The 14,622-nt window shown below is 36.0% G+C and overlaps 1 protein-coding gene across 2 annotated transcripts in view; it reads left to right on the top strand.

Annotated features, from left to right (window-relative positions):
* Positions 1-14,622, top strand: part of CAPZA2 (capping actin protein of muscle Z-line subunit alpha 2) — a gene marked incomplete at its 5' end in the record, with an annotated part of 32,245 nt that overhangs the window by 9,014 nt on the left and 8,609 nt on the right. Inside the window, 6 exons of one of the 2 annotated variants that reach the window (XM_084206551.1) lie at positions 5,018-5,081; positions 7,036-7,087; positions 7,732-7,795; positions 8,339-8,545; positions 9,720-9,799; positions 12,587-12,665. In XM_084206551.1, the coding sequence (XP_084062677.1) occupies positions 5,018-5,081; positions 7,036-7,087; positions 7,732-7,795; positions 8,339-8,545; positions 9,720-9,799; positions 12,587-12,665 (546 nt within the window). Of the gene's footprint in view, positions 1-4,972; positions 5,082-7,035; positions 7,088-7,731; positions 7,796-8,338; positions 8,546-9,719; positions 9,800-12,586; positions 12,666-14,622 lie in introns of those variants that run through there. The other variant, XM_084206550.1, reaches the window with a different exon arrangement.

Raw genomic sequence — 14,622 nt, 5'->3', positions numbered from 1 at the left:
TTAACTTCAGAATGGCTTAGGCTGGAAAACATAGAGGAGTAGGATTTCTCTTATGTACCTGATGGGTATCATGCATTGAGAAAAATTAAATTGTGAAATAAAGGCAGAAGTATGGAAAAAAAAGTAGATTTAGCATAACTGCCACCATTCTGTATATTACTACATTGCTCTTTGCTTGTGTAGTCTGAAAACTGCAAATATTGCTGTAACTGAGTGTAGGAGTTTGTTAATAGATCAATTGTTTTAATCCCTAACAGAATAAGGAATTAGGCATAATGCCTAATAATTGTATTCATCACATACAACAATCCCGTCCTTTTCTCTTTTGCTAGGCTTCTCGGTATGAATTTTTACAAATAGTGTATAAAATCAGTAAGCTTGTAGGTTTGATAAACTTTTAATTGATGTGATAGGTAGCACTTGGCTTCACTTGAATTCTGAAAGTAAATCTTGTTAGCTCTTACCTACTGAGAGAAAACTTCAATTTAAGCAAGATTGTGAGTGGTATAAATGTGAAACTGGATAAAGAGTGTGGCTGCAGTGGGGAATGCTTCTCTTCTCAGTGTTTCAGAAGTCTTTTTTATACTTTTTTTTTTAAACTTGCTGTCAGCTTCTGTATGATTTGTCCAAATTAATGCTCAAACCTGCACAAAGACACAATTCATAAAAACATGTGTAGATGGGGGTTTTTTTGCATTCAAGAAATTTAATATAGAAAACGCATGGTTCCTTACACAGGTTTGTGGTAAAAGCTGGTTTTTTTGTAAACCACTAGTGATCAGATGTTCTGGATTAGTGAAGTCTGAAGTTTATAGTTTCTTGCTATTCTGAATACTTGAAGCTGAAAACTAAATCAAATCTACATCAATAAAATACTGTCTTAAACTTTGGGTAGTGTTTTAGGAGTAACTGCAGTAATAAGTGGAGAAACTTTAGGTATTTTATGAGTTTTCTAAAGGAAGACTCAACTGTAACAATTTTTTGTTACTTACTGATACACATATAAGTTTCTTGTACTATGTGTAAAGGTGCATTTCTCTTGAATGGAAAAAGGTTTTGTCAGCCAAATCAATTTTTAGAAGTCTCGATGCATTGAACAATCAGCATTGGTTGCAGTTGTAATGCACCTGATTGGCTTTCTTTAAACTATTTTCAGCAGATACAACTTCCTATCTCTGTCTTAAGAGCAGTTTAGTTTTTTGCCTGTCACTTTGTATTACAGGTTATGTGCATTTTTAATATATCTTTTTTTAGTTGCCATGAACATAATATTTTATATTGTTTTAATTGTGTACCCACGTTAGATAGTTGAGGCTTTTTGCTGCCAAAAGGGGGAGATCTTCATCTTGTAGAAGTTCATGGAAGTACATTCATTTATCCTTCAGTATTGGTCTGGGTTTGAAAAACAGAAGCCTCCATTAGAGCATGTATTTCTGGAAAAAATCAGTGGCAATAAATCTGTAACTGCTTTTCATTTCTAATGTGTCAAGTGAGACTACTAGACTTGATTCTTTTATATGGGCTTCCTGTATGTATTAATTGGGGAAATAATGGCTTTATCAGATACTCATCACAGAGAAATTAATTCCGTTTAGCTGCTGGAGGAAAGTGGATTACTTTTAAATTGGCTTCACAAAGGCAGGTAAGCAAAATACAGAGTATCATAGCTGACACACTCTCAACTTCTGAAAGCATGTTGGACTTTTTTGCTTTTGTAAACATGTATATACTTTACACTTGATGAGATATTCATTGCAAATTTGCATGATTGTTTATCTGTTCTATAAAACATTTCATCTATGATGAATTTTCACACAAAAAGCTATCAGTGAGAAATTCAATTTACTTGTAAAATGTTTGTAAAAAGTAATGTCTAGGTTGGTCTGTCATGAGGACATCTGTTACATCTGAATGCTTTTGAATTAATATTACTTATAGTGTAGCTAATCTGACTGATAAGAATAGTTCTTACTGATAGTGAAGAAAATAAGCAAAACCAGATTTATATTACCAAAACAGCTGAAAATGAGGTAATGGCCCAGTTTTCTTATAGACTTAATGTCTCACCTTACAGGTGTTACTAGTTTAAATTATGTGGCCATTCAGGGTGCAGTTTGGGCACCCCTGTTTTGTTTAATTTTGCTTCTATAGTTGCTGCCTGCCCAAAACTGATGAACCTGTTCCAAATGTCTATAAATCTTGTTTCTCTGCTTGCCCAGAGCTAACCTAGCCTTGGCAGGGGTAAGCAGTCCTGTTCACCTGAAGTCAAGGAATAAAGAAATGCTGTTCCTTCATCTTGAGCTGGGAGTCAGCCCAGTGATAGTCATGCTGAAATCACACAACTAAATACTTGCTTTTCAGGGCTGATCCATGACCCTATTAATTGGTGTCATGGTTTAACCCCAGGCAAGCCACCAAGCCCCACACAGCCACTCAATCACTGCCCCACCAGTGTGATCAGGGAGAGAATTGGAAAGGTAAAAGTGGGAAAACTCATGGGTTAAGATAAAGACAGTTTAAGAAGGAAAGCAAAAGGTATGTATGCAAGCAAAGCTAAAGAGGGAATTAATTCACTGTTTCCCATGGGCAGGCAGCTGTTCGGCCATCTCGAGGAGAACAGAGCCCCATCACATGTAATGGTGACTTTGGAAGTCAAATGGCATCATTCCAAAATCTCTACCCTCCCTCCTTCTTCTCCCACTTTATATAATAAGCATGATTTGATATGGTGTGGAATATCCCTTGGGGTCACCTGTCATGGCTGTCTCCTCCCAACCTCTCATGCACCCCCAGCTTCCTTACCAATGTGTCAGTATGAAAAGCAGAAAGGCCTTGGCTCTGTGTAAGCCCTCCTCAGCAGCAACACGAACAGCTATGATCAGCAAGCACTGTGTTCAGCACAAATCCAAAACACAGGCCTCTACCAGCAACTGTTATGAGTATTAGTTCTGCCCCAGCCAAAACCAGCACAATTGGTCGTTTGATAAAATGTGGTGGTGATAGAACCTTGGAGCCTGTCTTGTCCTTCTTGCTCTTGTCCTTCATAAGCGCTTTAATAATACTGTAGGTTAGCTTTGTTTCACATTTTTATATTACTTTGGCTTGAGCATTGAGTTGAGTACAGTGCCTTGACTTCAGCAAGAGGTAGAGGAATGTGGGGATTGGTGACTCAGATAATATTGATAACGTGGATAAGATTTACATTCTTTTAATTTGAAGGAGACAATCCAAGTTGCTTTAATAAGTAGCCATAAAAGTCCTCTTGCCTCTTTGTCTCTTTGGAAGAGAGTGAACTCTGTGGCATTTATCTCAGAGTAATGCAAATTCATGTTTACATGGAAAGAGGAGTTCTGATGGTAGGCATTTGAGGTAGCAGACAAAGGCTGTCTGCAGTGCAAAGTGCAACATTTAGGTTAGAAAGTTGGAAACTGACAACTTTTCCATTTTCATTATCCAGCTCTGAATGGTCATGTTCTGTTAGTGACCTGAAGGCTGCCTGGGCTGGTCACATGGGATCTCATGAGGGTTCAGCATTGCTAATCAGGCAGCTGAGTGCTCTCCCAGGACACTTTAACTTGAACCACCTCTCCTGGAGACCCTTGTCTGAGATTTGTGCCCTGTCAAGAAGCAGGGGCCCAAACACTGGCTGTATTGCTACCCTCAGTTGTAAAAGCTATTTTCTTGTCAGTTCAAGAGCTCTAGCATGCTCAGGCAGTTCTTTAGTAGTTTTAAATACAAAGAAATGTATAAATCTAATGCATTCTTAGGTTATTTTTAGACATTTGTAATGAAATGTATGCTTCTCAAACACCTTAATTTCAAACAGTGCTCCCGGGCGCTGAATTTTCCAGCTCTTCACTCCAGAGATACATGATATAAGGTGTTGGAAAGGGAAACTCTGTTTCAAGTAGTATCCTGTATTTGAATAGCAACACCATATCGAGGATGCAAGAGAGCTTTAAGTGTCTGGTGGACTTGGATAACTGTAAAGGATAAGAACTTTTGCCAGGTTAAGTTAGGGAACCAGTATTTAGTTTGTTAGTTTTTATAATGGGTGCCTTTAACAATGCAAGAGGGAAAAAGAATAAATCAAAGTGTGTCCATTAAGTCACATTCTGCAAGTAAGAATGCCATTTAGTGGAGAAGTTTAAAAGTTGTTTCACACTTAGAAAGTATTTTTGTGGGTTTTTTGTAAGGACGTTTGTCTGCAGCAGTGTAGCTAACCAGCTCAGGGACCTGGTCTGGAAAGAAAGAGCAATAACTTTCCTCATTTTGCTCATTGTGCTGTTGTACAAGGGCTTGTGCAAGCAGAAGAGAGAAAGCCAGGGCAGGTGTGCATACTTTCAGTGAAAATACTGGCTTATGCCCTGTTGGCTCTGCAAGAAGCTGTGGCTGAAGGCCATTAATTACTAATTAAGATCTCAAAGGTTTCTGTAAGCTTTATCTGCTGGTACTGTGGTACCAAACGGTCTTAGGTAGATGCAGGTGAAATTACCTGCTTAGTAAAATTACTAGATTTAGTGAAATTATGAGCTTTAGTGTCTATGCAGTGTTTTTAAGTTTAATCTGTCAGTGTGGACCTTTTGGAAAGTACAGAACCATATGATATGTAGTAAAATTGGAAGAGAATCTTTGAAGATCAAATGCATCTTCATCATGGGTTTTGGCTCTCTTGGATTCTGTATTGATTCCCAGGCACTCTGGACTGAAAGCTGACGTAGATTGTGAATATATTGTTAATCTTATTTGTTATACTCATCTGTTTGACAGTAAAAGAAAACATGAATGACTCAATTTCACCATCTGCTTCCATCACATATAATCTCTATTCTGTTTAAAGAGATGGAACTTGTTGTGGTGTGATAAAGACCACGTAGTTGAAATATGTGAACAAATATGTGAAACAGTGGGAGTTGTACAATTTCGTGTCTGGCTGTTAAAACTCCTAAATGCATAACTGCTTTGAATATGAATGAATGCAAGTATATACAACCACATGATTGTTTTTGTATTTAAGGTGCGTATAGCAGCAAAATTCATAATTCATGCTCCTCCTGGGGAATTCAATGAGGTGTTCAATGGTGAGTATCTGTCTGCTCTGCCCTTTTATTTAAGGTCTCTATATCCAAAATTGCGTTGCTGATTATTCTCCTGAATTTCAAGTAGCTTGTATTGAAGCAGCTCCCTTGCTATAAGGGCTGGTTTTGTAGCTGGGCAAGATAAGCTTTGCAGTCACAAGAAAGCTTGAAGTTTAAATGCAAAACAAGGGATGAACTACTTTTCTTTGTGATGTGAGAATGAGCTTTGTTTTGAATGAGTCATGAATTAACAACTGCAAGGGTTTCTGTTTAGAAAACAGATACTCTTATTTTTCATTTTTGATAGACAATTATATTTTTCAACAAAAATTGAACTAGCAGAAATTAAACTGGTCCCTTTTTTTTAAGAAGGAATATCATTACAAATACTTAACCTTGAATGCACAAAAGACTGCTGCCTAGTGCCAGTTGTAGAAAGACTATTAACCTTCTCCAAATATTTCTAACCTTTAAATTCTGAGCACACTCCATTTTACTGAGTGTATTGGTAAACTGATAGGAAACTTAAAATAAGCTTCTTTCAACTATTGTTGTCTGAACTTTACCTAAGATGGTATTTGTTAAAAAAATGTGGTTTTGTCTGTCATAAAGATATTTGGGCAAAGATATAGTATAAAAAGTCAGGCTTTATAGTTGTGGATTACGAATGTTTCTGAAGCTATTTAAGTAAAACATGAATTTGGTATACTAAGCCTGTAGTGAGTGTCAGACTGGAGAGAGCTTAAGTTTATTAAAGAATGCAATGCTTTTATAAGTACCTTGTTCTTCGTTAAACTGTGGCCAGCTGATTATTATTTAAGATTAGTTAATTTTTGAAGTGAGCAGCTTACTAGCTCAGCTTTCTGAAGATTATTAAAATTTCTTAGAGTAGTACTGCTTATAGACTTCATTGTTATGCTTCATTGTTATGCAACTACCTGCTCAATACCAGAGTACCATGTGGTTGAAAACACATAATGAACATTTGATCACAAATGCCTGACCAATGTTCAATGGGATTTAGGCTGCATTCTTAAATAGACAGAGAAAGCTTTTAATTCCAATTCGAAAATTGTGCACTTGGTTAGTTGGGTTTGTGTGGGGTTTTTTGAGTATGTGAGGTGGTTTTTTTCCTTTGGGGTATTTTGTGTTTTGGTTTGGGTGGGGGAATTTGGTTTATTTCAGGAGGGTTTGCTTGTTTGTTTTATAAAGAAGAAAATACCTTAAATATGTTCCAGATTTTTTTTACTTTTCACTTGAATGATACCTTGGAAATATTTAAAAGAGGTTTAATATGTTCTGGCAAGACTAATGATTGGTTAGTTCATGAGTAATAAATTAAATTGTATTCAAACAGCATCTGGTAAAGTCAAGTATGTAAATAAAAAATTTGCTGCACAATAAATATTAAGTAATTTTGAGGACAGTATTGACTTTATTCTGTATTCATATGTTTCTTGTATCATGGTAGAAAAAATGCTATGATGGTGTATAATCTTCTGCCTAGTAAATGTTATTTAGGAATGAGACTAAAAATGGTAGGGCTTAAAACCCAGTAAGTTCAATGCATACCATATCAGTGTCATCAGAAAACAGTAACAATAATATAGGGTGAGGGAGTTGGTAATATACATTCTAAAGGAAACTTGGTGGAATTCTGTGCTGTTCTCATTCAGAGCTTTTCAATAAACTAGACTGACAGATTGCCAGAGCCTGTAGAATACAGCTTAAATCTCTTTGCCAGATTGTCTTGGAAGAGATCCATTTCTATATTTTTATTTCAATTTTATTTAGTGAAAATTATAAAATATGATGCAATAAATTTCCTAACTAGTAATTTCTGTGGGTATGGAGTGGGGGGTGTTTTGTTGTTTTGTACAGTCTGTTGATACTTGTTATGTGACTGAAACAAGTTTCTGAGTTAATTGTACTTATGTGTTGTAAATACTCCTTTCAGATGTTCGGTTGCTGCTTAATAATGACAATCTTCTCAGGGAAGGAGCAGCCCAGTAAGTACCAGCTGTCACATACTCAGTTGCATAAAAGCAAGATGTTTTTTTCAGTAGGACTTGCATAATCAGTAAGCAGTTCATTTAAAGATGTGTGCTTGGCAAGTAAAACCCTATTGTGTGTGTTGGGCATCTTTGATCAAGATTAAATTCTTAGCAGAGGAGAGATCTGTACTGTATCCTAATGATTAGCGCAACTTCATTTTCTGTTTCATGGTAGATGTTACTTGAACTTCTGTAAGATACTGCATCCTTACACCCTACTTCTGTGTCAGAACATTATGCCACTGTACTTCATGCCAAAATTACTTTCTTCTGTAAGAGTGGTGATATGTGGCTTAGTAGCTTGGGTCCCTGTGGAATTTAAACTTCATCTGCTGCTCCAGTTTCTGTGGGTTACTATAAAGCTTAGGTGTTTGTTTACATCAGGTTACTTCTGAATGTAAATTTTTGTGTAGTGGCAGTTGGAATCTGTAATGCAATCACTAAAACGATTCCAAGAATTTTGGCCTGCTAGGTAAAGCATTAATAGAATTTTTTAATGCATCATTGCCCAGAATTTTAGCTATTATTTATATCCCTTAACTGCGACTGAGGAAAAAGATTGTGCTTGATGCAGGTTTTGTTGGTTTTTTCTCTTGTAGTGCATTTGCACAGTACAACCTGGACCAGTTTACTCCTGTGAAAATTGACGGTTACGATGAACAGGTATGAATACAGTGAAATACTTGCAATCTTCCTTAAACTGTTAAAGATATTCTGGTATTGGAACAGTTCTTGGCAAGAAAATTAAAAGAAATCCATCTGCCCTACCAAAATGTAGAGATGGTGCCCCTTCAGTAGTACCAGTACCATAAGTTAATCATTCAGGGGTATCTAAAGAGCTTGAAATTTTAGTCTGCAGTGTTGGCTGAATTCAGTGTTTGTAGCTGTAAAAACTATTTGTTCCATTGTTAGTAGCAGAAGACATGAATTTCTGTCTTGCATGGTTTGTTGCAGTAAGAGAGTAAGATTCAAGATTTGTTCTCTGAGGCAGTGTATCATATTTGCCTTCTCTCTTGCTGTATGCATATTTTGTTTAAAATGTAAGTTTTGATGATTAAGCTCCCATTAAATGCAGGATATAATTAGATTTGGCATGGCTTTTATTTTTTTCGCTGAATAGCAAATGTTATTAACTAATTTTATGGTTTAATGCATCTAATATAATATAAATATATCTATAAATGAAATTTAAATTTTATAATGCAGGTTTTGATAACAGAACATGGTGATTTGGGAAATGGAAAATTTCTGGATCCCAAGAACAAGATTTCTTTTAAATTTGATCACTTAAGAAAGGAGGCTACTGATCCTAGACCCCATGAAGTTGAAAATGCCATAGAGTCCTGGAGAAGTTCAGTTGAAACAGCAATGAAAGCATATGTGAAGGAACATTATCCAAATGGTGTCTGCACAGTAAGTGCTAAATTACATCATCACTGTACCAATATAGACAGATATAAATTTTAAAAGGGAGCTATTTGTAAACCAGAAAGATAGGCAGTTTTGACTGTAAAGAATTTATTCCTGTTGGGGGTTCATGAGAAATGCCGGAAAGCTTCAGAAATTTAATGTTTTAGCTGTTGGATTATTAGTAAGTGGTTACTGCAGGTCATAGTGAAGATTTACCTCTGTATTTGAGCATTTTTATTTTAATTTCTTGATGCATTTAGACATTTTTGTGGACTACTGCAGGTTGATGCTGCTGATCTTGGCTGTCTGGCTGGTTGCTTAGAAGGGGAGAAAAATTCCATAAAATAGAAATGGCTACCTTGGCTTGATTTACTGACAAAACTGTCTTAGTAAAGCAAACTGGTTTTGTTCCATCATGTCTCCTTTATATCCAAGTGCTGTATTCTTATTACCAGAATTGGTGGTTCTGATAGCTTCTTAAAATAAAACCTCTTAGTCTGGACTAAAATAGTATTTGCTTGCTGTTACAAGCCCTATGATTATTTAAATGTCAGCAAACTGATCTATTGATAGCTGGTCTGTGCTTTATGTTGATGTGACAGAAAAATTAACTGGGGGGTGGGGGGGAAAGTAAATCAGCTGCTGAGTTAACAAGTTGAATTGGATTCCCAGGCAGTCAGATGAGTTCCAGTTCCTGTAAAGGAAAAAAAGGAAACCAGATTGTATGTCCGCTGAGATAATTTTTAGTAGTATTTGATTTGTAGGGATAAAACAGAAAAGAGGACCAAACCCACCCTTTTTGCTATTCTGTACAGGTTTAAATTGTCATATAGTTGGTAGAATAACTGGTGTTTGAAACCCAGCTGGTAATAAATGTTTATTGTCTCAGTAGTCACTGTTACAGGCTTAGAATTCCTGTAGTGGTAGGAAAAGGAGTTCACAATATATAAAATTTAGTTGATTGGCCATCAGGTTTTTAATCTTAGATATTTTCTGCACTGTAATAAATACTTTATTGTTTCATGAACAGAATATTATGTATAATCATAATGGTTATAAAACGAAATTTTAGTTTATGTAACAATAGTAGAAACAGATATCTAAGCAGTTTGACCAAGGTCTACTCAAACTTTGACTGTTTTTTTTTTGCTTCTTTCTTTTTTTTTTCCTCATTAAGGTGTATGGTAAAACGATTGATGGACAGCAAACCATTATTGCATGCATAGAGAGCCATCAGTTTCAAGCAAAAAATTTTTGGTAAGTTCTGTATGGATCCACAGACAGTAAAATACAGCAAACTGAATAAGTGCCATTACACTGATAATACTGAGTTCAGAGAAGAAGGTGGATGCATATCTTGATTAGGATCCTTCTCCCTCCACTCCACTCCCAAGTTTTTCTGCTAAAACTGTAGAAATCTCTTCCTTTGTGGTAAGTAAAATGGCAGACTGTGTACCTGCATCTCCTTTGTAGAACTTTGCAAAATTCCATATTACACAAATGACATACGTGATTAATTTTCCTGTTTATCACACTGACACCAATGCTTGTGGCTGTCTTCCCTAATACAGTTTCTTTGGCTTGTTTTCCTTCCTTTTTGATCGACAGAATAAGAACAGTTCCTTCTAGTTTGAATTTCTCAGAGAAGGAAAGTGACCAAAAATCACTTTATGGTGGGACTTAAGTGATCAGTTTTGGGGTTAGACAGATAAAGGTGATTTTGGAGGAAACAAAATCTTACAAACTGCAGCTTTCTTTTTTTTTCCTCTGGACTTGGTTCAATAATGTTTTCCACAGTCTGGAATGAACTTTGGATAGCTCCATACAGGAAACTGGCCAGAGTTGACATAAAACATCACAGTATCAGGAATAGGTTAAGGACATTATATCCTAAAGATAGCTTATATGTGCAATTGTCAGAAGAAAGGTATTTTACTATTTGGTTTGCTATTTTGCATCTGCTTGCACTTTATTTTAGTAATCCCACAGGTAATGAATGGAAGTACAGAAGTCTTTGGGTTTTGATTCTGAAGGTGGATTTACATTTCCATAGTAATTTCAGCATGTGTATGTATCAGTATGCTGATTTTTATTGAATTTGCATAGATAATAAATATTGTTTCTTACTAATTTTAACTTGACTAGTTAAGTCTGCATGTTTTACATCAATATTAGAAGTAACTTGAATAATACTGGTTTTCTTTTTAGTTTGGAAGTATGAATTGTTTTTGATATTCCAAATAATTAATTTTATAGTCTTAAGAAGAGGATCAGATATGCAGCAACCTTTTATAGATGGAGAAAATCTTTCTTGAAAGTTTTCTTTAATAAAGTTATGATTGGGCATCCATGGGTAAATATTGACCATGTTTTTAAGAGTTTTTCAGGGGTAGCTTGTTCTTAGCAAGTTGTAATAAGTGCATATTGTTTTGGGAGATTTAGAGATGGAGGAATGTATTCCAAGTTAACCAGATTCCTCTGTTATCCAGCTGTAGGGCTGGTTATCCTGCCCAAGCCACAGCCAATACTTATTCCCAAGGTGTTCCAGCTTTTTAGGCATTTCCAAGTCTGTCATCCTACTATGGGAGTAAGTTTGTTGGGTGATAAAAAATCAATATATACCAAAGTATATACCAAAGAAAAATACTTTCTGTTTATTTGAAATACTATCAACATAGTAGGGTAGATGGCTTATTAAAGAAAAAAGAGGAAAGTTAATCTCTTACAAAACATTCTAAGTCAGCCAAGCTAAATAAAGAAGTTGTATTGTTTTTACCTTATAGCATTTCCTACAGAAAAAATCCTTCTGAACTTGAATTTTTTCTTTTTTTTTTTAGTAGCAACTTAAAGACAAAAATGATGTGCCAGAGTAGAAACAACTGTGGTCATGTTAACTTCAAGGGACCACAGACTGACTGAGAAGCAAACAAATCAGTTAGCTAGCCATTGAATCCCTGGCATTCAAAAGCTAGAATTGTACCTGAGGTATAATCCAGCACATGAGCTTTCTCATAATCAGTGGGTCAGTCTATAAGGTTACTAGTAGTATTAGTGCCATTAAGTTGGGCAATTCTTTCAGTTTTCTTAGCAATGCCAGTGAGCTTCTGAATTGTCTTAGTCTATGTTTTCAGTGATAATTTGGATATTGTCTGAAATAATAACCAATGCCTTTATAGCTGAGTTACCATTGTTACTGTGTCATTATATAGATTCGTTAGTGGCTCTTAATTTTAATATTTTATATCTTTCTCTCCCCTTGTTGAATGCACTGGATTTTACAACTAACATTAGCAGCATTGGAACACCTAGTATCAACTTTCTTTCCTTCTTTAAGTGCAAACGCAAGACAAATCATGGACTGCGGCAGTGCTTTGTTAATTCAGCTCTCTAGTACTAAACTTCTAATCCACTCATCTCATGGCTAAATAAGATGATGTCTAGTTTACAGGAAAGAAATCAGGTGAAGCTACTCCCCATACTGTTTTCCAGGTGTTTGAAACTCCCTTTAGGCATTTTGGCAAGGATTCTGAATTTGTGGAAGGAAACTGAAGGAAATAGTTGTCCAGGAAGGGAAATGCTAGAAGAGCTGAAAGGCCTAGTTACAATTAAACATAGAAAGTCTTGCTACTTTATTATTCCTTCCATTCAAGTTTTTGATAGCCTGAGGTGAAGTGTGGCTTTGCTTGATCTAGCAAAACATCTAGGTCCTAGAAACAAAATATTGTGTGTGCCTAACTAATACTACAGGAGAGAAAGAACACTGGAGGCTTTAGGTATTTTCAGAAGTGAAGTCTTCTGTTAAAAGGTCCTTAATAATAAATCTCCTTGGTCCATATCAAAAACTGAGGTTAAATATTTTGGGAAACAGTTCTGTTCTGGTCAATGACTGATTATGATGCTGAATCTTTAGGGGAAGATTTTCTGCATGTGTATTTGCACTGCAAATTTCATTCTCTGGTTTCCTTTGACTATCAGTTGTATGTTGGGATTTTTTTTCATAACAAATGGGGTGACATCCAATTTCTGTTTTACTGTTTTCTTAAGGAATGGCCGTTGGAGGTCAGAATGGAAGTTTACAATCACCCCTTCAACCACTCAAGTGGCTGGCATCTTGAAAATTCAGGTATGCTTATCTCAAACTGTGTCCTGAGCCATAAAGTCTCCTGTCATTATCAAAGGAGGCTCAGGCCAGTATATCAAATATGTTAAGGGAAAATGGGGACACAATAAGCAAGGTAGCAATGCTGATTCACTTAAGTGTTAGTGACTTAATTTGCATATTTATCTAACCCTTAAAAACATAAAATATGTGTTTAATGTAATGATTCAGAGGACTTAGGAATGCGTATTCACCTCAGCTAGGCATACGTCTCTTTGGTTTCCTGTTGAATTCAGTGAGACAAGCCCTTCCTGAGGGTAGGCCTGTTCTGAAGTAGAAATTCTTTTTCATTTTAACTGATTGTAGTTTTTTTTAATGTTATCATATTGTTCAGAAAGGTGGAAACCTTTCATTTCACCAATTCCATGATCAGAAATTTTTGAATCTGTGTATTCTTCATTCAGAATTTGGCTTTCCAGTTGGCTTTAGGGCATTCAGAAAGGAGGAATTCCAAGCAGGCAGAAGTTCTAAGACCAACGGAAGTCTGACTGTCATGTGGTAGGCAGGGAGACTGGACTTCCTGGATTGCAGCAGTTTATTGACACACTTCTGGGACTAGTGCAGTCTGACTTTCTGTGTAGTACCATTTTGGGGGGGGGGTTGATTTTTTTTTTTTTTTTTTAATTACACAACAGAGTCAAGTTTCTTTTTCTTGCTGCTTTTGTTTCCCCATGAGTTTTGCTTGTCCTTACTGCTCAGTGATGACGGCAGAAGGAAGATGCAAAGGAATGTTTTTCTAGCCTGAGGCTAGGATGTTATTTTAGGATGTGGTAGGTGTGTTTACATTCACCCAAGCAAGGGGACCCTGAATCTGCTTTCCCATGCTGGTGCCAACATTTGGAATGATAGTCTAAATGTGAACCGCCATTATTATGTTGTCAGATCACAGCAGTCATGGTAAGCAGCACTTTAAGTAACTTGTAGGCTTCTCAAGCCTTCTTTGTCACTTAAATCCAGCTTGCAACAAAGCAGGCATTTTCTCCACAGTATGCACTTTTGGTTAATGTCTTAAGAGGTTTTTCCAGAACAAGGAAGCAGGTGTCCACCTAATTCTTGGAAAGGTTAGGGCAGCAGCCAAAATATTAGTCTGAACGAGGAATTCATTCAGGTTCAGCTTTTTCATTTGGGCACCAGATGATTTTGTCTTTTAGTACTATTTCACATAATTAATCAAATCATTATTTATATTCATTAAAATCTGTGTTCTGTAGAGTGATGAAAAGTTCTGCTTTTTTGCTTATGTAGTAACTACTTGTTTCACCAAGGAATTTTGAACTCAGTTTTAAATTTTTGGAAGTTGTATACAATTTCTTCAATGTATGTGGGAATGCTCTCTCTTCACCTCACAAAACAAACAAAAAAAAATCACTTTAATTTTTTCTGTTTAAGGAGGAAAATATTTTTCTAGAAAGTGAAGCCTCTACAGCATTAGTATAATTTTAGAGTACTGGAATTTCAGTGTTGTTTGCAAAATCTTTGACAGCAATACACTATTTCTCTGTTTCTGATAAGATCTTTTATTAATAAAAGTTGGGAGAAATTGCAGCATCACCTGCTGTCTTCAGGCATTCTTCTGTACTTTTAAGATCACTTCCACAATTTCTTTCTTTTTTCATAAATTCTGTTAATTCTGATGTCGGAGATTCTCAATTGTCACAATCTCCTCTGTTTAATTTCCTTTAATTATATATAAGGGCAAAAGCAAAGGCATAGCCTTTTACTAAAACTAAGTCCCTGTGGCATTTAACATGCTCCAACTGTGCATGGAAAGCAATGGTAAGTGTACTGGTTACTAATTTTATCTCTCAGATAATTTGTTATTCTCATCCCTCCTTAGTTAACCTTTCCAAGAGGTTCTGTTCATAAACATCCTCCTTCTTGTAGTCTTCTGAACCCAGACCTAGCATTCTAGAAGGATGTC

The sequence above is a fragment of the Fringilla coelebs genome (assembly GCF_963513975.1).
Source record: "Fringilla coelebs genome assembly, chromosome: 5".
Classification (NCBI taxonomy): domain Eukaryota; kingdom Metazoa; phylum Chordata; class Aves; order Passeriformes; family Fringillidae; genus Fringilla; species Fringilla coelebs.
The sequence above is the reverse complement of the archived record's forward strand: the minus strand, read 5'-3'. Positions and strand labels throughout refer to the sequence as shown.